This window comes from Bufo gargarizans, chromosome 1, assembly GCF_014858855.1.
Source record: "Bufo gargarizans isolate SCDJY-AF-19 chromosome 1, ASM1485885v1, whole genome shotgun sequence".
Lineage (NCBI taxonomy): Eukaryota > Metazoa > Chordata > Amphibia > Anura > Bufonidae > Bufo > Bufo gargarizans.
This window is the reverse complement of record NC_058080.1, coordinates 564,353,015-564,376,549: the sequence shown is the minus strand read 5'-3', so window position 1 is coordinate 564,376,549 and position 23,535 is coordinate 564,353,015. Positions and strand designations below refer to the sequence as shown.

Below are 23,535 nucleotides of genomic sequence, written 5' to 3'. Positions count from 1 at the left end.
GTAGCAGCTTTCCTGAGATATCAGCACTGTTACTATAATGCTAATTAGCTCTTTCAAGCACCAGGGAGTCGGGCAAAAAGCTTGGAGCACTGCTATTCCAACGCCCCTCTCCCCTTTGATTGACAGAGCTAGACATGTCCTCCATATTCAGATACCCCCAATATCATCTTTATGTAAAAACCTCTTGAGCCTGAGCCCCTCAAAAAAGAAACCTTGGGGACAGAGTGCTCTTATAATGTAACAAGTAGTCATTGGTGGTTCGGTTGTATGGCACCACTAATAATGCCAAATGAGTCATTAGTGTCAGTGTGTGCTGTGGTACTCATTGGTGCCAGCGGAGCATCAGGACAAGGGACGGGAAGATAATACCTCACCATCCTCCCACCAGCTGTGCTCTGTGACACCGCTGGCGCCACCACCTCCAGGTTCACTAGAAGAGCACAGCTGGTGGGAGGATGGTGAGGTATTATCTTCCCGTACTGCCGTCTCCTGATGCTCCGCTGTCACCAATGCGCACCAGGACCTGCATGTAATCCACAGCAGACACTGACACCGAAGACTCATTTGGCATTATCGGTGGTTCCACACCGCTGGTCCACCAATGACTATTTGTAAGACCAATGTGTCTGGCTGCAGCAGCCCAAGTGACCCTAGTCCAGTGGTGGCGAACCTATGGCACGGGTGCCAGAGGCGGCACTCAGAGCCCTCTCTGTGGGCACCCGCACCCTGGAAAAAGTCTATGGTGTACCAATATGCCTTAGACTTTTCCTGCCATTCCTCAGCGCAGGGCGCACTATGAATGGCACAGGCAGGACGCTGAATGTAGGCAGGCTATTATAGCTAAATGATAAAGTACATGGAAGATATACTGGACTGGACTGTAGTATTCAGGATAAATTGCTGTGTTGGCACTTTGCGATAAATAAGTGGGTTTTGGGGTGCAGTTTGGGCACTCGGTCTCTAAAAGGTTCACCATCACTGCCCTAGTCAATCCATTAATTTACGAGCGGGATCGCTCCTGACCTTTTTTTTTTTTTCTTCAGGTAACAGAATACCTTTTGGGGTCATCTTTGGTGGGACGGACATAAATGAAGATGTGAAAAATGAAGAAAAATACAGGGTAATGGGAACTGTGCTTGAGGATGCCAGGTAAGGGAGCAGGGTTTCAGTTTACACAATCATCCTATTACACATCACAGAATCACAGACTTGTGACATGTGTGAGTTTATTGACGTCCAGATGTGGATAGTGATGGGTTAATTCCACATGACACATGAAATATCTGTCCAAGCGTCAGAGCTTCCTCTTATTCTATGAATGACCTATCCTGCATATTCCACTTCTTCTTTTATTATTTGTGTAGGTGGTGTTTTTATATATAATTTTTATTTGACAACTCATTTTCAAAAGTGCATTAATGTATTGAAGTCTAAGAAAAGGAGGAACTTGTAAAGCATCAATGAACCGTGTAGCATTTATTATCCTTTTGGTATCAAGAGTTTTGCTCCCTTTTTGTAAAAACCCTGTGCATTTCAATACTAGGTTTTCAGAATTGTCCACTGGGGAAACTGAGGATAACCTTTAATAATTGGACCTTTTTTATGTCATGTATTATATGCTCAAATGAGATCTATGGCGCTCGTCATCTGCTACAACAAGCTCCTTTCTTCTGGGGGCAGGTGTAGCGCCATGTTTATCAGCCGATCCTCGGCTTTCGTATGATCTGCTTGTTTGCCATGTTGTAATATTTGTAAAAATTTTCAGGATGCTTTGCCATATAGGTTTTTGCTGGCGTTTTTCTGCACTTTTGTGGTTTTTAGTGGCGTTTTTGCACCTTTTGATGCGGTTTTTACGGTAAAAAATGCCAACTCCAAATGTCAGCTCAAGGTCTGTGGGAAATAGGAAACACAGGGCACACAAGCCTTTTTTGCCCTTGACATTTTTGTTGATTAGGTAGCGTTTATTGTCTTTTTGGCTTTTCTTTTCAAAAAATGCAGCAGGTTTTTTTTTTAGGTATTTTGACATCTCCTTATCTGTAGGGGAAAAAATAACACTAGTGCACAAACTCACGGTTTGCAAAAATAAAAAATAATAAACACCATGCAAAATTCATGCAGGTAAGGACTCTTTTTGTGCGAAAGTAATTTGATGCATTGTAAACTGTAATGTGCAGTGTAATTGCCCCAAAACAAGATGGTGAATTACCCTGACGCTCTGCTTAGTACCTAGGGCCAACTATAGGGTCCTTTAGGTTAGATACAAGCATGGGCTATACCTACCGTCAAGGTGTGACTCTGGGGTCAGTGGCTGGCTTTGGGTCAAATAGGGTCAGAAAATTCCCCCCTTGCCCCTATTAACTCCCTGCCCGATTTTTGATATTTTTCACGTTTTGGTTTTGTTATACTTACTTACTCACCTAATTTTACCAATATTACTTTTTTAATATATCTAATAAGTTATATTGTATAACTCTTTCAGTGATTTATGTTTGAGCAGTGTCACGTATTGCTACATCAGTAACTTCAATGATAACCCTTTTAATATTTAAACACAAACCTTCCTGCAGTTTTCGCACTGGCCACTAAGCCTAATAATAGGCGCCACTTCTTGCTCTGTCCCGATCACTGTACTGCAGTTATGTATTATTCTAATCCTGTCTGTAATGATATCTCCTCTGTGTATAGATAAGACAGGATCCACCATTCACAATAGGCGATGGTCTTTTCTGCTCTTACCTTGTACAATGACCACTGCACAGGTCACGGGGCCTAGAAATCTATCCCATAGAAGTCAATGAGGTCTCCTCTGGACCACTGTGTCTATGGCCTATGTGGCTGCCATAAAGCAATTTTTTTAAAGCTTTGTAAATGCTTTTGAAAACAGCTCCGGCAAGATGGCCGCCCCCATAATCATGTTCAGGGAACAGAATAAAAAAAAAATGTCACTATTAGGTTGTAACTGGCAGATAACATTTTTGGTGCACATTTCCTTTTTAAATATGTGGTATTCTCGTAACCATTACAGAGTATACAGTACATATCCCATCGTTCAAATCAAAATCAGTTTTTTTGCGCTCCTTAGAATGATTCAAGGCAGACACACCTGAGGTAAAAACAGTGATTGATCAAGAAGTAATAGAATTAGTGTATTTTATATATAACCACATATCCCTAGGATATGTCATTGCTTTTTGATCTGTGCAGGTCCATCTACGAGAATTGAAAGGACCGCCGTGCTGTGAAATCACAGAAATAAGGTAATAATGCACTTAGTAAAGTAGATGCAAGCACTATATATGGACAAAGTCCTCACTCTGATATGATAATATCTGAGACACTTAGCCAATATATTTTGATCAAAACACATCTAAGCCCACCTACCAAGTGCCAAGGTGGTCTCAGGTCAGGCGGGTCCTACACTAAACCTACCTATGCCATTGGGCTTCTATGTTCAGGAGCGCAGATGCCGCACATATGGTGTGCTGCTCCTAGTCATCTCCATGTGCATCAAGCAACCAATGGGAGGAGGAGCAAGCACAGCCATATGTACCACCTAATCAGAGAGGTCTGTTTGATAGGAAGGGCAAAAGTGCAGAGGAATGCTACTCCCAAGATAAAATAGGAGCGCATTCACACTTGAAAGTGCCACTCCCTCAAGCAAATACTACATAATAAACAAAAATCACAGAAAAAATATAAACCAAGTTGGCAATGGCATATGTAGGTTTAGGACCTGCCTGACCTGAGACCACCTTGGCGCTGGGTAGACGGGCTCAGAGTGAGGGCTTAGTCCATATATAATGCTTGTATCTATTTTGTTAGTGCGCTATTATCTTTTTTTTCTGTGTTTTCTTTTCATGAATGTAGCCAGCGACATCCACATATTTATTTATTACATCGTGCAGGATGTTTTTATTTTATTATGTGTCTGCCTCCCCTGCACAGCAAGTAGTAAAACATTCTGTCCAGTATTCGATATTACCGCCTCGAATTCCAACAATGTGAAGTTTAACTGTTAGATTGGTGGGGTTTTTACTGCAGGGACCCCCATATTCCTCAGGGTCCCCCAATACCTCTATGAGATCTGCTGGGTATGGCTGACCACTGTTCTTGACTATCTCCGGCAGTGTCCTAAAGATGATTGAAGCATCCATTCATTTCGGGGACCTGCAAGTTGTGGTTAGACCTAGGGATCGACCGATTATAGGTTTTACCGATCATATCGGCCGATATTCAGTATTTTGACCGTTATCAGTATCTATTTTGCCAATATTCCGATAACTTATTGGGAACACAGATCGCGCTGCTGTCAGCGCTCTCCATGTTCCCTCAGCAGCACAGGGGAGAAGGAAGCAGTGTCTCCCTCCCCCTGTGCTGCTGCTGCCGCTGCCGCCAATGAGAGGAGGGAGGACAAGAGAAGGGGAGGGGCTGTGGCCACTGCGCCACCAATGAAGAGAAATCTCTCATTAATTCATATACAGGAGGCGGGAGCTGGCTGCAGAATCACATAGCCGGCTCCCGACCTCCTATGAGCGGTAGCTGCGGTAGTTAACCCCTCAGGTGCCGCGGATCGCAGCTACCGCTCATAGAGGTCGGGAGCCGGCTATGTGATTCTGCAGCCAGCTCCCTCCTCCTGTATATGAATTAATGAGAGATTTCTCTTCATTGGCGCCCCCCCCCGCAGTATTAGGGTCCATTCACACATCCGTGTGTGTTTTGCGGATCCGCAAAACACGGACAGCGGCAATGTGCGTTCTGCATTTTGCGGACCGCACATTGCCGGCACTAAGAGAATATGCTTATTCTTGTCCGCTATTGCGGACAAGAATAGGACATGTTCAATTTTTTTCAGCATCGCAATTGCGGATCGGGGCCGCACGACGTGACATAGAAATGTATGGCTCCGCAATTCCGTTCCGCAAAATGTGGAATGGAATTGCGGATGTGTGAATGGAGCCTTAATTATTGGTGGCAATGGCAACAGGATCCCCTCTCCCCTACTCCTCCGATCGGAGCCCCAGCAGTGTAATCCTAGGGCTCCGATCGGTTACCATGGCAGCCAGGACGCTATTGAAGCCCTGGCTGCCATGGTAAGCTCCATGCTGCTGTGTGCACAAAGCACAGTGCAGCAGGGACAGTGTGAGGTCCTATTCACCCTGATAGAGATCTATCAGGGTGAATAGGACAAGGGTTCTAGTCCCTAAGGGACACCAATATATTAAGTATAAATGAAAAAGAAAGATTTAAAAAAAAAAAAATACACGTTAACAATAAACATATTTAATTTTCAGCAGATTTGTGTAGGAATTTTATATATATATATATATATATATATATATATATATATATATATATATATATTTATTTTTTTTCAAATCTGAAAATTCCCAGAATATCGGTATAAATTATCGGCCTGAAAGTTCACAAATTATCGGTATCTGCCCTAAAAAATAAATATTGGTCGATCCCTAGTTAGACCCCCACCGATGTAATAGTTACCTCCATTCTGTGGATAGGGGATTACTTCAATGTACAGGAATACCCCTTTAAGTGTAAATTATAATAAAGAGGTAGTACTTAAAAGAACATGAAAGTGATACTGGAACCTGTGAGTAGGTTAGATTGCGTTATCTTGCTAGAATGAGGAATTGAAGCTGTTATAACTCTGAAGGGGGCACCCCCTCCTCGTCTGAAGTGAAATAATAGTGTGACAAGTCTGTATTGTGTTAACCCTTTTACTGGGGACAATTTTCACATAATTGAAATATGCCTCCCAGTACTTTACACTCCTGGATGCCTTCATGCCGTTTTGCAACAAATGTTTTGTAAATGTCACGGACCAGCGGATGTGAACCCACTGTGCCACGTGTCCTACTTCCTCTAAGGGCGTTGTCTAAGTGAAACCTTGGATCTACACAGTACCCCTGATGGTGGGGGATAGACTTTCCCGAGGGGAACCCTTGGTCGCTACCTCTTGAGGAGGATAGACACACAAGGCAGCTGGTCCCTGGCACTGGGTGGGGGGAAAACTGCTGGCACTGGGGAGGAAAGCTGGCACGGGGGGGCAGCTGGTGGCACTGGGGGATAGTGGAGCTGATGGCACTTGGGGGAACTGATGCACTTGGGCTGATCGCACAGGGGGGGGACGAAGGGTGTTGGGGACTGATGGCAGGGGGTCTGGTGAGTTTTTATAAAGGAAAACAGTCTATTAATAAATTTTGTCTTATTAGATTATTTGATCAATCGTAAAAATAATCGGTAGAATACTCTATTACTAAAATAATCGTTTACTGCAGCCCTAGACCGAAGGATGAGGCAAAAGCGTAGTCAGACAGGCAAAAGGTCAGGGCAGGCGGCACAGGTCAGGCAATCTGGAAGAGTCAAGGCAAGCAGGTAGCAGAGATTAAAAAAATACAAATACGAGTCACGAACACAAGCTGTAAACGGGAACCTTAGCAGGACACAAGGACCTTGACACTGAGGCATCTGGGAAGGGGGCTGAGCCACTTAAAGATTATAGAGGGCTAGGATAGGTCAGCGAGGTCACATGACCAAAGCCATAAAGCCCAGGAAGTGGTGGGCGCCGGCCTTTAAGGAAGTGCTGCAGGAAACGAGCAGCAAGCATGCTGTGGCCAGGGCTGAGAGCAAACTGTGGATCGGATCCCAAAACAAAAGCACCCACACAGACAGAGCCCAGGACTGCAGCGGTGAATGGGAAGCACCGGACGCAGATCACCACTGAACGTGGGTTCCTGGGACCGCGGCATTATGCAGGGGAACAGCGGCGCACAGCAGCCGCTGTTACAGTAAAAAAATAAATAAGAATAAAATTTAAATGCATATTGATTCCTGTTTACGGCAGCTAAAAGTTTGACTTAAGCAATGCCCTTGTCACATATTAAGAGTTCATACATGCCACCTATGTGAATAAGCTACAGTCAGTGGCTATATTGGTGATATCTCAACACCTTTGAGGTCACCACCCCTGGCCGTGATTGGATGCAATGGTCCCATGTTGTGTCAACACTGCATCGTTGGAGGATGAAGAATGAAGACCCATGGAGGACCCAGGAAGTGTTGGCATGGGATCGGTGGGGGATTGGTAAATAGGTGGCTGGACAACCCCTATACATGTATGCCCGATGTCAGATCTTTAAAGATAGCGCCCCTTACGAGCTGAGTGGGCGCCACAGTCTCCATGTGCCTGCTGTTTTACACCGCAGATACCCCGTGGTAAAGTCTGTGATAAACGGCCAGGAATAAGACTTGAAATAGCCACTTGCAAAAAATATAGATATGTATATGGCCAACTTTTACACTGAGAAATGGTCTATTAGGCACTGGTACATGGCTTACCTGGTGACCTTTGTTAGGCCAATGCAGTTACAGAGGGGGACACCTCTCTGTAAAACCACTTAGATGCCATAGTTGATATTGACAACTGCATTTGAGATGGCCATTGCAACAAGTTGTCAGCTGCATATTAAATGTTTTATCTGGGAATTTGGTATTGATGGCCTGTCCTCAGGATAGATGATCAGTATCTGATCGGCAGGGGTCCAACTCCTGAAACTCTCGCCATTTAGCTGTTCAAAAAGGCTGCAATGTTCCATGAGCGCCTAGGTCTCTTGCCAGGGCAGTGATGGCATTGCACACTGGTCACGTGTCCTGGGCACAGCTCCATCCCAATCAAGTGAATGGCGCTGAGCTGCAATACCGACCATAGCGCTCAGGATATTAATAACCTATCCTGAGGATAGCAAATTCCTGTAAACCTCTTTAATACTTTGCTGTGGGGCAGGAAGTAACTGTTTGTCACACTGTACTCTTACAGCACAGTATGGGAAGGGGTTAAACTTGCAATGGTATAAATTTTCCAGGATTTCTTTCTGATGTGTGGTGCACTGTGTGATGCCTCATTTTTACTCCAGAGCATCTGATCATAGGTGGTTTTGTCTGTGCGTGTGACGTGAATTAAGTAAATTGTTTCATGGCATTATTGTGAAATATGTTTTATTTTCCAGATTTGCTGTTGCGTTTACGTGTAAGATAAAGGAAGTTGCAGCAAAACATTGGGTGAGGAACTGATTTCTTTTCTTGAATAAACATTGTAGTATACTCCTACAACTCACCGCTGAGATTATCAAGGACAGAGAGGAATCTGATTGTGTGGGGCAAAGGTGGACTTTTTTTTTTGGTTGTTTACTCTTAAGAACGTATTTTGGTATACATAAAGTTTTATTGACCGTTTACTACTTTGCCAGGTTATCAATACCTTCATACTGACACTTCTGTCCTGTGTTCTGGCAGTTCACGGTTCTCTGTACCCATATTATTATAGACCTCAATGCGCATACATACACTAGCATGGCTGCCACGCTTGTGAATGGGGATTTGAACCAACAAAGATTCTTTATATTGGTGCTGGACCTGGAGGACACGGATAAGAAGTTCTGTTGTGAGAGGGTATGAGGACAGAAAAACTGAATGCATTTGGTCCGTAAAATGTAAACACTGATGACTGATCATAGTACGATATTTTTCACTTTATAAGATGCATCTAGATTTTAGAGGAGGAAAATAAGAACCCTCAAGCCTAAGCCTTCAGATCTGACCGCCATACCAGACCTCGGGTCACATCCCCATACCAGACCTCGGGTCACATCCCCATACCAGACCTCGGGTCACATCCCCATACCAGACCTCGGGTCACATCCCCATACCAGACCTCGGGTCACATCCCCATACCAGACCTCGGGTCACATCCCCATACCAGACCTCGGGTCACATCCCCATACCAGACCTCGGGTCACATCCCCATACCAGACCTCGGGTCACTTCAGCAAGTGTCATTTATCATGTGGAGAAGGTTACTACAAGGCACTTACTAATGTATTGTGATTGTCCATATTGCTTCCTTTGCTGGCTTGATTCATTTTTCTATCACATTTTACACTGCTCGTTTCCATGGTTACGACCACCCTGCAATCCATCAGCGGTGGTCATTCATTCCTGCACACTATAAAAAGTACCGGCCTCGCACATAGGCTGTGCTTTTTTTTTTTTTTTTTTTTTTTTTTTTTATATAGTGTGCAAGCACGACCACCGCTGATTGATTGCAGGGTGGTCGCAACCATGGAAGCAAGCAATGTATAATGAGATAAAAAAAATGAATCCAGCCAGCAAAGGAAGCAATATGGATTATAACAATATATTAGTAAGTTACTTGTATTAACTTTCTCTACAAAATGGATGCCATTTGCTGAAATGACACAACCATTTAAACGCTCCTGCTTCGCTGCCACTTAGTAGATCCGGAAGTGTCTCCTGCAGTCACTCTCCCTGGTCATCTCCAGGCCAGTGCTGCACTGTGACCTTACTGCGTACAACATCCTGATGCTGTATGGAGGGAGAACAAGGTATGGTGAGCACAGCCAGCGCTACCGTCACCGCTCCCTATGTCTCCTTCATACTCACTGGTGTTCGCTTCATAAGATGCACTGCCACTTTTACCCAACTTTTGGGAGAAAAAAAAGAGCGTCATATGAAATGTAAAATGCACTAACTTATCACAATATCTGGTAGTTGTCTTTTATGGTCCATTCAGATGTCCATAGTGTTTTGAGGTCCGCAAATTGCGGACCGCAAACCACTGACGCCGCACATCGCCGGCCCTTGATAGATCATTCCTATTCTTGTCTGCAGCTGTGGACAAGAATAGGACATGCTCTATTTTTTCCGAAGTTGCGGACCGGAAGTTCGGAGCCACGGACTGGAAATGCGTATGCGGACAGCACACTGTGTGCTGTCCACATCTTTTTGGTCCCCATTGAAAATGAATGGGTACGGATACATTCCGCAGCGTTGTGGAACAGATCCGGACACATTCTACGGACGTCTAAATGGAGCCTTAAAGGAGTTGTCTGGGATTGAGGACTTTGTTCCATTAATACAAGACAGACATACACATAACATACATCCATGTCTTACCCTTTCCACATGTTTCTGAAGCCCCGTTTTCTTATAGGAAGTGTTGTTTTCTTAGACTTAGTCCCTAGCAGGAGCGCTGAAGCTTCTTCTTCCGGCTGCTCAGGGAGCCCGGTGATATCACCGGCACTGATGGGCTCTAGCCAGTAAAACAGGTAGGGCAGCGCCCATCAGAGCCGGTGACGTCACCGAACACACTGCCGGGCGGAAGCCTTCTCCCGGCAGTGTGTTATTGTAAACAAAAGAGCCTTTGCCCTGCACGATTTAGTGGAGCGCAAAGGAGAACATCAGAGCATGAACTTCTCAGATGCTCAAGTCAGGGGGGCTGTCTGGGTGAAAATAGAGCTTTGTCCAGGTTCAGCTGTGAACTTTTAAGGTGAGTTTTTGTTTGCTATGCTTATGCAAGTAATACTGAACCTGTCACCATGAGAATGCAGTGCAATCTGCAGGCAGCACGGTATAGAGCAGGAGGAGCTGAGCAGATTGGTATACAGTTTTATAGCGAATGATTCAGTATAACTTGTATTTCATTCATTCCAATCTCTGCTCATTCTAAACTAAGAACTCATGCTGGTGGTCCTAATTGGTGATCAACAGCTATCTTAGTGTGCAGGGTGATACAGGGAAGACTGTCATTCATTCATAAGACCGCCCACTGGACTCTTAGGGCCCATTCACACGACCGTACTGCTTTGCGGAATGGAGTTGGTAATATGTTCATTTTTTTTGCGCATCCATAGACTTGTATGGTTCCACAGGAGGTTTTCTGCGGACAAGTATGGGAGATTGAAGTTTATTTTTAATAACGGATGCGGACAGCACATCCGCATCCGTGTACTATCCGCATCTTTTGAGGGCCCATAGAAATAAATGGATCCACAGACCTTTGGATTGCGGAACGGGTGCGGAGCTGTACATTCGGTCGTGTGAATGGGCCCTTAAGCGTAGGAAAAGTAAAAATTTTAATGAATAAAATGCATGTCATAATCATACTTTTCCTATAAAAAAATCTGCTCGGCTCCTCCTGATCTATAGCACACGTGTCTTCAGATGGGAGCCTATGAGTGACAGATGCGCCTGTGTGCGTATACAGTGGGTGTTTGGGCCCAACATTCATCGAGGGAATAGCATTGCACACTTTAGAAGTTAGACTGGGTTATTTTTAAAAAATCCTGAGAAACTTGTTTTTTGATTACCAAAGTTCTGGTTAGAATTTAAACGGTCCACGTAAGATCTTCTCCGTGTCCTGATTTCGGTGTATGCGTCTTTTACTGCTGTTTGTGATACTTTTCTGTATATGAGAATGTGTGTATTCCTTCTGAAAGCAAAGCAGGAGCCTTTTATGGGCAGCGGTGTGCCCGTCTGCTGCACATTTATCCTCCGAGATGGAGAGAAAAGTTGTCGGTGAGCGCAGAGCTTACTGATGTATGACTTATGTTCTGTTTTCTGTAGTAAAAACTTTCCTTTTTCATTATTTCTTAGCCCCAAGCATTATCTAAGATACACATCCAGCCTCAAGGTAAGATTTTCCAGCGATATTAAATGTACAGAACGACACGGATGTTTTACTGGCTCTGACATTACAATAGCATCGCGTTTAACAACTTCTAAAGTTCCCATTTTTCGAGGCAAGGAAGTTCTGGTAATGTAGTCTGTATGTGCTCGTAAAATGTTCACCAATTATCAAAATTAGCTTTTTATGATGCGTCTGTTATTGAAATGTGAGGCAGCGTGAAATGGTTCAGACTTTGTTTCCCCGAAGCAAGGACTGATGTCTTCAAACATGTTTTGGGGCTAAAATATCACAAATGTAATCATCAGTAATATACACTGAAAATACGAGGGGTGAGAACTCCCTATAGGCCACGGTGGAAGTAAACCTGCAATTAGTGGGCCCGAAAGATGCCATTTATCATTGAAATATGTTATTTATTAGTATTTGATTTATTGCACATTAGAAAAGGAAATTGAAATTTAGCTCCTTTAGTCTCATTCTCAGGAGTTCCCTCTATGGACAAGCAGCGGGCAGAAGTGCCATTTTACAGGTGTAACCTTCGGTAGAGCGAGTATATTGTAATGGTTAAAGATAAAAAGGGATGACGCATAGTGAGCCTGAAAAGATATTGGGGGTTTTCTATGAGCTTTATGCTAGACTGTATAGTACACTGGAGAAAATGGAGGAGGAAAGAATATTCAGCTCTTTACAGGGTATTGATCCACCAAGACTTGAAGGATATCAAGCAGATCAGTTGGACCAACCGATAACATTAGGTGAGATAATGGCAGCTATAAATAAAATGCCCATGGGAAAAACGGCAGGCCCAGATGGGTTACCGATTTGAATTATATAAAAGTATAAAAGAGATGCAGAAGAATGGGCAAAGAGATTGTTAGGAAAATATAAATATGTGCAAGGGCAGGGTAGACGGCCTACATATGTGGAGGAGGCAACTATAGTCTTAATATATAAGGAAGGGAAAGATGGAGAGGACCCAGGATCCTATCGTCCTATTTTGTTGTTAAATAATGCTATTGGCAAGGATCCTAGCAAAGAGACTTATCGGTATCGGCCTGATTTCCACCCTAATTCATGAGGATCAGGGCGGCTTTTTGGGGGCAAAACTGAACTGAACGAAATGGAATGCACCAGAATGCATTCGGTTCCGTTTGGTTGCGCTCCCATCACGGACAGAATAACGCTGCAAGCAGTGTTTTTCTGTCCGTGATGTGGTGCGGAGCAAGATCCATCCCCATTGACTTACACTGTGTCAGGACGGATCAGTTTTCTCTGACACAATAGAAAACTGATCCGTCCCCCATTGACTTTCAATGGTGTTCAAGACGGATCCTAGTCATGGCTATATAAGACCATAATACAACCGGATCCGGAAGTGTTTTTTGCAGATCCATGACAGATCTGCCCCAAAAAAACGCTAGTTTGAAATAGGGTTGGACGATATCAAAAATATTCAGCCGATAACAATATTAAAAAATTTATCGCTAACGATATATATCGCGATAAATACCCATTTAAAAGAAAAAAAAAAACACAAGGAGACGTTATACTGTATGGGGGCAGCCACAAGGAGACGTTATACTGTATGGGGGCAGCCACAAGGAGACGTTATGCTGTATGGGGGCAGCCACAAGGAGACGTTATGCTGTATGGGGGCAGCCACAAGGAGACGTTATGCTGTATGGGGGCAGCCACAAGGAGACGTTTTGCTGTATGGGGGCAGCCACAAGGAGACGTTTTGCTGTATGGGGGCAGCCACAAGGAGACGTTTTGCTGTATGGGGGCAGCCACAAGGAGACGTTTTGCTGTATGGGGGCAGCCACAAGGAGACGTTTTGCTGTATGGGGGCAGCCACAAGGAGACGTTTTGCTGTATGGGGGCAGCCACAAGGAGACGTTTTGCTGTATGGGGGCAGCCACAAGGAGACGTTTTGCTGTATGGGGGCAGCCACAAGGAGACGTTTTGCTGTATGGGGGCAGCCACAAGGAGACGTTTTGCTGTATGGGGGCAGCCACAAGGAGACGTTTTGCTGTATGGGGGCAGCCACAAGGAGACGTTTTGCTGTATGGGGGCAGCCACAAGGAGACGTTTTGCTGTATGGGGGCAGCCACAAGGAGACGTTTTGCTGTATGGGGGCAGCCACAAGGAGACGTTTTACTAAAGTCTTGTGGCCACAGGCCACCATACATTCAATAATACTTTACGATATACTTTTCCCGCAGCTGCCTCGCTGTTTGCTCCGATTCGGATGTCGGTGTCGAATATGGGAGCAAGGAGGAGGGAGAGCCGGGGGCGGCGGGAAGTAATACGTTTGTAATTTTGTCATCAGAGCACACGAGCGAGGCAGCCGCAGGAACAGTCTCTCCAGAGACACCCAGTACTCACACAGAGTTCGCCACATAGAACCGGCATAGAAGGGTGACGGACAGTGATGTCAGATGGTGGGTGGAGTCTGGAGACTTGACTAAGGGAGGCGGAGCAAGAAGAAGCCAGGAGCGAGAGGAAGCAATGTTTGTACTCAGCGCTATGCAAGGTGCAGGGGCGGGCGGACGCAAATTTAGAAGCGCACATGACGGCTTTGATGACGTCACAAAATACAGCGGTAATTAGGAAACAGCGATATCGCCATATCGCAGTTATTTTAATACCGCGGTATATAGTGATACCGGTATATCGCCCAACCCTAGTTTGAAAGTAGCCTTAGAAAAATGTATTATGTTATGCATATTAGGACATATCACAAAAGGTTGAAGGGATAAAAGCACAAATGATATATAAATGTTTTTTCTATGCCCGCTTGCTTATGGCAAGAAGATGGATGCGCCCTGAGATTCCAACTATTCAGGAATGGATATCTGTTATGAATAGGAATAGATCTATGGAGAAGTGGTGGTATAATAGACACAGTAAAATGCACAAACATAAGGTAGAATGGAAGGCCTGGGAGAATGTTATCATCTCTAAGTATAAAAAGGTTTTGGTGTAAAAAGGCCAGAAGAGGGAAAAAAAAGGGAAAATGATTAATGTTATAATATTATTATATTATGTTTGAAGGGGAAAAGAAGAGAGATGATAGTAAAAAGACATTACTTTTCTGAACTGTCCAGAGAGAATGTGTTTGGAATGTGGTGGGGGGTATAGGTAGGGGTGGAGGGGTAGGGATTATTTAGAAGAGTATAATTAAAATCAAGAAAAACAGAAATTTATTTACTGAAGAATTGTATTTTTACTGTATGTGTTTTTACTGTATTATTAAAAGAAAATACGAGGGGTGAAAAGTCCCTATAGGCCACGGTGTCTAGGCGAATCGAAGTAAACCTGCTACTAGTGGGACAGAAAGACGCCATTTATCATTGGGATATGTTATTTATTAATATTTGATGTAGTGCACATTAGAAAAGTAAATTCAAATTTAGGCTACTTTCACACTGGCGTTTTGGTTTTCCATCTGTGAGATCCGTTCAGGGCTCTCACAAGTGGTCCAAAGCGGATCAGTTTGCATTCTAATGCATTCTTCTTTTTTTTAATTTATTTATTATTATTTTTTTATACTCTTTTATTGAGTAAAATTGTAGATACAGACGTTTAGCAATGGAGAAAAATCTACGGCAACAAGTCGCCTTCAAAATAGGTCTGTCAGGTATAGTACAATACTATCATCAGTAAGCTTTACATCAATAAAGGGGGAGGTGGGGGAGGGAAAAAACAACTGGTCATACGTTGACAGCTATATGAGGCAGAAAACACATATATTATTCAATCTATATCAATACAGACATCATTTATGGTACTGAGGCTGAGAGCCAGCTCCGAGGCGGGAAGGTAAGCTTCTCCAGTATCTACGTATCAGACCTATCACTGGCTACCTGTAAGGGGGGAAAAACCTAAAAGCTTCAGGGGTTATAACCTCTGAAATGTTTCCAGTCCTTCCACACTTTTTCAAACTTATGGTGGGAGCGCTCTTCCCAGGAGGATATTTCCTCGAATCTATAGATCTGATCAATCCTGAGGAGCCATTGTTCCCAGGATGGGAGTTCCTGAGAGAGCCACATAGTTGGGATAAGAAGCTTGGCCGCACTCAATAGGTATCTGAAGAGCTTTATCTGGGGAGTGTGAAGGGCCTTGGGAAAGAGGTTTAGAAGGGCAATTTCAGGAGAAGCAGGGTAATTGGTTCCAGAGATCAGATTGCTTTGCCTGAAAATATATTCCCACCAGGAGAGAACTTTAGGGCAACTCCACCAAATATGGAGGTATGTGCCCCTATCTGACGAGCACCTCCAGCACACGTCCAAAGCAGAAGCAGAGTACAAACACGTTTTATCAGGGGTTTTATACCACCTGGAGATAATTTTGAAACTATTCTCTTGGATCCTCACGCATCTGGATGCAGTATGAGGAGAAACATAGATTTTCTGAATTTCATCCTCCTGAAAGGTTCTATGTAGATCTTTCTCCCATAGCCGGATATAAGCAAGGACCAGTGAGGCAGGGGGGTCTCTTAATTTTTTATAAAGTTGGGAAATGACTTTAAGTGGGGGTTTTGTCTGGGAAATGATGCTCTCGAACCATGTAAGGGGTCTAAGGAGATTTTGCAATCCCCCATGTAGGGTCATGTAAGATCTAAGATGGCATATTAAATTAAATCGTGAGGGGCTGACATCAAGTAACTTGTGCATCTCGTTTGTGGAGATTAGAGAGCCTTCATGGCATAAGTCAATGATTTTTATGTTAGAAAATCTAATCTTGGGTGGTATACTGTCTCTAAGCTCATGAGGGGCTAAATTAAATACATCTCCCACTGTCAGAATAGGAGAGGGAAGGGGTATACTAATAGGGGATCTCTGTAAAGCGTTCCAAGCCTGGAAAGTAGCTTTAATAACCGGAGATATGCCAGAACAGAGAGGAGCAGGGGATAGTTTGCCCAACAGAAAGGCTGAAAAAGTCGAGCCAAGGAGGGACTGCTCCATTGCGACCCACGATTTGTGCGGAGGGCATCGCACCCAATCCACGAATCTCGCCAAAAGGACAGCTCTACCATATATTTCTGGATCCGGTAATGAGATTCCCCCTCGCTCTTTTGAGTAGGATAAAGCTTTATAAGCAATCCTAGCCCTCTTACCGGACCAAATGAAGGATCTAAATAGAGAACGGAGGGAAGCGTAATAGGTAGAGGGTATAGGTATTGGGAGTGCCTGTTGGAGGTAAGTCAGTTTTGGTATGATAAGAGACATTAGCATATTCTTTCTCCCGAACCAGGAGAGGATAGGAATATCTAAAGCTCCTAAATCCGATTTTAATTTTCTGGAGCAGAGGAAGATAATTCAGATTAAAAAATTGGCCAGGGTCTGTACCGAGTTTGACTCCTAAAAATGTTAAGTGAGGGGAGGAACAGTTAAAAGGCGAAGTTTGGGATAACTCCTTCTTTAAGGTACTGGAAATACCCGTAGAGATTATAAATGATTTGTTATGGTTGATCTTTAGGTTAGACAGAGAGCCAAATAATTCTAAGTGTTTATAGCTCTTAGGGAGGGCCTTGGAAGGATTATGGATCATAATTAGCATGTCATCCGCGAATGCGGCTATTTTATGTTGCTGATCTCCTAGGGCTATACCTCGGATGTCGTCATCTAACCTAATAGATTGCAATAAGGGCTCTAAGGTTAAGACGAATAGGAGGGGTGACAAAGGGGAACCTTGGCGCGTGCCGTTGCCTATCCGGAAGGGAGCTGACATGGTGTCGTTAACTGTTATGGAGGCCGAAGCGTTAAAATACATGGCATGTACGGCTTTAATGACGTGAGGAGGGAAGTTAAAGGAGTGGAGAACCGAGTACATGAATGGCCAACTAACTCCATCAAAGGCCTTCTCAGCGTCTGTGCTGAGAAGGACCAGGGGCAGAGCCCGTTTCTTAACGAAATGGAGAATGTTGAGCACTCTAGCTGTGTTGTCCTTTCCTTCTCTGTATTTGATGAAACCCACTTGATCTCTATGGATCAAGTTTGGGAGGAGTTTAGCTAATCTGTTGGCAAGGAGTTTAGCCAACAGCTTCAAGTCTATATTGAGTAAGGAGATGGGCCTGAAATTAGGGCAAAGAGTGTGGTCTTTACCCTCTTTAGGGATCACTGTGATAGTTGCTCTGGACATATCTCCGGTTAAAGGGACACCCTGCAGAGATGCATTGAAAATGGGTAATAAGTGAGGGATTAATATATCATGGAAAGCATTATAGTAGGGGATGGGTAGCCCGTCCGGGCCAGGGCATTTTCCTTTTGGGGATTCTTTGATGACCTTTAATAGTTCCTCTGGAGTAAAAGGGGCAGAGAGATGTAGCCTATCTGGGACCGAAAGCTGTGGGAGGTCAAGGCCTTTTAGGAAGGACAAGTGTTCTGGAACAGCCTCCGGGACACTCTTAGTCTGAGTCAAAGGGTGCAGGTTATAGAGAGATTCATAGAAGTTCCTGAAAAGAGAGGCTATTCTGTCTGGATCAAAAGTATCTGGGCCATCTGGGGTTTTCATTTTGTGAACAAAGTTGTTAAGTTTCCTACGTTTGAGTCTTTGCATCATAAACCTAGAAGCTTTATTGCCATGTGCAAAGATCTTTTGTTGTGAGTGCAGAAAGTATTTTGCAGATGAGTCATTCAAAAGATTTTTAAGAGAAGCTCTACAAGTTGAAAGCTCGTCTAAGTGAGCTTGAAGTAATGAGTTCTTATGGGAACTTTCAAGAGCACTAATTTTTTCGAGCAGGTCATCTATCTGTTTCGATCTGACTTTTTTAATATGAGCTCCCATGCTTATGCAGTGCCCTCTGATGAAAGCCTTGTGGGCATCCCAAATTGTATGTGATGTGACGTCAGAGGTGCAGTTAGTGTCAAAGTAGTTCTTTAGTAGGGTTTGCAGACGGGCTTTGGTGACCGGGAGGCCTAGAAGTTTTTCGTTAAGGCGCCAGTTTCTAAAGGGACGCCTATCTGGCGGGGACAGAAAGGTAAGTGAGATAGGGGCGTGGTCAGAGATGGTGATTGAACCAATTTCTGCCTCGGAACAGTGCTGGAGGTGTTCTTTAGAAACAAATAGATGATCTAACCGCTGATATGAACCGTGAACCTGGGAAAAAAAGGTGTAGTCCCTTACGTCCGGGTGAAGAGTACGCCAAACATCTACAAGGTGATTTCCAGCCAGATTTTTTAGGATGGATCTAAGGGCTTTTCGGGATTGAGCTGATTTGTTAGAAGAGGAGTCTAAAAACGGGTTAAAAACTAAATTGAAGTCCCCCCTGAGGAATGTGATACCTTCCCTGAAATCTTCTGATCTCTTCCAGATATCAGTTAGCCAGTTAATTTGATTAGAGTTGGGTGCATAGATATTTATAAGAGTAAATAGGTGCTGACCTATCGTGCCTTTTATCATGAGAAATCTACCCTCCGGGTCACAGATTTGATCCTTTATAAGGAAAGGGACTTTTTTGTGGAACCCTATGCTAACACCCTTTCAGTTGGATGAAGGGGATCCGCTATGGAACCACAAGGGAAATATGGAGAAGGAAAGGTTGGGGAAGTGATCCAATTTAAAGTGGGTCTCCTGGAGAAAAACAATATTAGCATGTATCCTCTTCAGAATCCCAAAGATGTGGCTCCTCTTAGAAGGAGAGTTACACCCCTTTACATTAAATGAAGCTAGTTTGAAGGCCATCGTTAGGATGTGTAAAGGATCTGGGGAGCTGAATCCACACCTGTATGACAAAAGCGTGCAAGGAAAAAATTAGCTGGAACTTATAACAAGAATGAAAAGGCAGCATGGTGATGCCAGATAAGGTCTAGTGGGGGGGGGGGATAGGTTAATTACCACTAAGGGACACCCACTTTACTTGTTGAAGATGTTTAGACCCATATCCAAAGAGATAGGGAGAAGGATGTTAAAATTAAGGGTCATGGACCTAAAAAATGGGTCAATGGACACATATTTAGAAGGAAGGGCCGTAATACATAAAGCACAAGATGGGGGGGGGGAGAGTAGGGGGGTATAGGAGAGGAGAAAAGGATAGCAATAGGAGGGAGTAATGGCAAAGACAGGGAAGATAAGGGTTAATAGATCTGTGGGTAGATTCCTTCTAGATTAAAATCTAAATAAGGGGCAAAGGAGGGGTAAAACAAAGCACTAAATTCGCCCTGCCGGAACAGAGGGGGCAGCTGTGAACTGCATGGGCAGTTATTGAGGAGAAGATGCATAATCCTCTGGTGTGAAGTCCTGGGAGCAGGAGTAGAACCGAAGTAAAGGTAAGGTTATTGCAGAGGATAGCCGGTTATTTCGTGGGTGCTTTACATAGGAGCGGGATCGTTCTGCTGAGAGCAGACGCTGTAAGGGATTCCAGACGCTGCAGAATAAGTTCAACGATCTTCTGAGGCGATGCGCCTGGGGGTAAGAGATTGATTCCTTTTCTTTTGGCGACGCGATTTGGGAGTGTCTTTGGGTTCAAAGAAGGTGTACTTGGGCAGCTCCGGCAGAAGGGTTAAGTCCCGAACCAAGTCCCAGTCATCTATATCCAATGGAGAAATGTCCAGGAGATCATATAACGGTCCCAAGTCCGCGTGGGTTCTGATAGTGATTCTTCTGCCATTGAACGCAAAGGAAAGGCTGAACGGAAAGTTCCACCTATACAGAATTTTACGGTTTCTAAGCCATTCCGTTAATGGTTTCAGTGCTTTCCTTTTCTGAAGGGTAATAGGCGCGAGGTCTTGAAAGACTGATACGACCGCTCCGTTGAACTTAACCCCTTCAGGTCTACGGGCTTTGCTTAGGACAGCTTCCTTGTCCGGAAAGTGTAAGAAGCGGCATATGATGTCTCTAGGAGGGTTGTTAGCGTCTGGTTTTGGACGAAGGGCACGGTGGGCCCTTTCAATAATTAGAGGGTCTGGGCAATCCGGGCCTAATAAGTCCGCGCAAATAGATCTGACAATGTCCGGGACTTCACATGCAGAATCTGACTCAGGGACACCTCTGAACCTGAGGTTATTCCTCCTGCCGCGGTTTTCCTGATCCTCTAAAGCATTATAGACCGCATTAAGATGTAACTGGCATTTCTGCAGGCTAGAGGACGAGGCGGCTTGAAATTCTAGCATAGCAGCTTGCGTCTCTTCAAGCGCTTCCACCCTGCCGCCCACGTGTTTAATGTCTTCCCTCAGTGATGAGATTTCACCTACCAGAGGACCCATAGCTTTCTGGAGGGCCAGATCTAGGTACTTCCTAGAGATCGGTAGGAGCTTGCGGCTTTTGGCACCGTCGGTGTAGCTTGTGTCTTCTTGTGCGTCCGGGTCTAACTCAGCCGAGTCTCTGCAGGGAGCCGGCGCCATCTCAGACTCCTTTGCCACGTATGCAGCGGCAGCTTTTTTAACGAAGCGGTCCATATCTCCTGGTGCTGGGACGAATCCCCGGTCCTTTGCTGACCGATCTTGCCCATAATTTAGTCCAGGGGCTTAAGTGAGCTGTAGGAAAGTGGCGTCTTTCTCGGAGAGCTCAGACACAGACGTCCATGTCGGTCTGGCGCTAGCTCCGCCCCCCATTCTAATGCATTCTGAATGGAAAAGGATCCGCTCAGAATGCATCAGTTTGCATCAGTTCAGTCTCCATTCCGCTTTGAAGATAGACACCAAAACGCTGGTGCAGCGTTTTGGTGACCGTCTGATGAAAGTCATTGGAGGATGGTTCCGTTTTCTATTGTGCCAGATTGTCAGTGAAAACTGATCCGTCCCCATTGACTTACATTGTGTGCCAGGACGGATCCATTTTCACTGGCACAATCTGGCACAATAGAAAACTGATCCGTCTCCTATTGACATTCAATGGTGTTTAAGACGGATCCGTCTTGGCATTGTTAAAGATAATACAAACTGATCCGTTCTGAACGGATGCAGACGGTTGTATTATCCGAACGGATCCATGCATGACCGATCCGCACAAAACGCGAGTGTGAAAGTAACCTTAGCCTCTTGTCTCATTCTCATTCTATGGACAAGCAGCAGGCAGAAATGCCATTTTGCACATGTCGCCTTCGGTAGAGAGAGTATAAAAATTTGAACGCAATAAAAAAAGCCCCAGCCCATTATGTAAAAAATATGAATGGCATTTCCCCACGTGGTTTTTTTTGTTTTGTTTTTTTGTTTGTTTGTTTTTTTAGGGTACAGCCACAGAAGGCTTAGTTTCCCACGATTCTGCAGCATACAAAGGGTGAAATCCACTGTAGATATGCGCAGCATATGTTGACATGCTGTGGTTTTAAAATCCACGCTGCAGATGAATTTATGCAGCAGAATGTTTGTTTTTGTTTTTTTTGCACTGTGTGGATGATGTTTCTAAAAATTATATCCTGTTTGCTGACCCAATAAAATGCACACCTCTGCAGTGTATCTTTCTCTTGTGGAAATACCTATAGGGTACGGGCACATGTGACATGTTTTGGTTTTATATTTTTGTGCAAAATAAAATTACAGTTGTTAATCAGTCGATGCTCATTAAAGAGGATGACCCACAAAAATACTCAAAATTTTTCAAACCAGTACCTGCATCTGAATACATATCTAATTGGATGTAATTACAAATTTAGTATAGCGCCTGAGTTATTCAATAAAATCTATCTGTATAGCGCCACCTACTGTTCTTTTTCCCAATTTCTCTGTCCACATGGCCCAATTTATCTTATAATGTAAACCAGCTTTCTGGTGTGAAAAAGTCCCAACTATGTGTTTGATTTATTATTTTTTCAACACCACTTGCCCAAAAAATCTTGCGCAAGTGGTGTTTCTCCGCGTAGATATCGGTATAGGCGTACAGACTGCCGGATGCTGTGCCAAATTTATGACGAGTCGTACACTTAGTCTCTGTAAGTGCACTTGGTTATCATAGACCTGTTGGTCTATGATAAATCTGCCGCGTGTTATTTAACCCACAGGTATGTACCCTATATCACAAGTAGTGCAAAAGACTCCTGTATCACACGACTACATGATGATAATGTTAATAACTGAAAAGTATATCCTTTATAGAAAACAATTAAAGGGATTGTTCAATAGCAAGAAATTGTTCAATAGCAAGACAGAACTAAGGCTAGTTTCACACTAGCGGCAGGGGAGTCCGGCATGCTGTTCTTGCAGGTGAACAGCCTGTCGGATCCGTCCTGCCGCTAGTTCACGTGTGCCCCCGGGCTGCCGCTCCGTCCCCATTGACTATAACGGGGGCGGAGTTCAGGCGGCGGCACGGCAGCGCACGGCGAGAGGCAGCCGAACTTAAAGTACTACATGTCGTACTTTTAGTCCGACTGCCTCTCGCCTTGCGCTGCCGTGCTGCTGCCGGAACTCCGCCCCCTCCCCCATTATAGTCAATGGGGACGGAGCAGCAGTCCGGGGGCACACGTGAACTAGCGGCAGGATGGATCCGACAGGCTGTTCACCCGCCGGAACAGCCTGCCGCTAATGTGAAAGTACCCCAAGTACAAAGGTGGCCAGAGATATGGAAACAGCTGGCACCCCGCAATTTTCATAACTGCCATAGTAATGGGAGCTACCCAGGCAATGTAGCACAGCAAGCTGCCATTTTCCTGTAACTCATGTAACTTATCACATTGGCCACATAATATATAATTATATAGTTGAGATTGAATCATAGATTGCCAAGACTGCAGGCACTGAATATATGAACTAATGCTATTATAAAGAATCAAAGGTACTAAGCAAATATATTTTAGTCAGAATCATTTGTGCCCATCTACCATGGCAAGGTGACCTCTTTAAGATGGGACCCTACTCTATAATGACTCCTCGTTTTTTAGAAAATGCGGTTAAGGTCTAAAAATGAAAACCATTACAAAATGTAACCATTCTTTGCCGTATCTAGTGATGAAAAGACGTACATAGACATACCAAAAGCATCTGACAAGTCTATTTTGTGTGTTTTACTTTAGGAATTCTAACCATGCCAAGTGTATCGTTTGATTTTGAAGCCTTTCTTCACAATGCAGGTAAGTAATGACTAGCTTAAGCTGTTTG

General features: G+C 44.2%; 1 protein-coding gene across 1 annotated transcript in view; it reads left to right on the top strand.

Moving 5' to 3' along the window:
• GLT1D1 (glycosyltransferase 1 domain containing 1) overlaps positions 1 to 23,535 on the top strand; it is a 133,893-nt gene that overhangs the window by 19,905 nt on the left and 90,453 nt on the right. The window contains exons 3-6 of the mRNA XM_044275645.1: positions 1,044 to 1,149; positions 8,025 to 8,076; positions 11,470 to 11,506; positions 23,451 to 23,507. Of these exons, the coding sequence (XP_044131580.1) occupies positions 1,044 to 1,149; positions 8,025 to 8,076; positions 11,470 to 11,506; positions 23,451 to 23,507 (252 nt within the window). The remainder of the gene's footprint in view (positions 1 to 1,043; positions 1,150 to 8,024; positions 8,077 to 11,469; positions 11,507 to 23,450; positions 23,508 to 23,535) is intronic.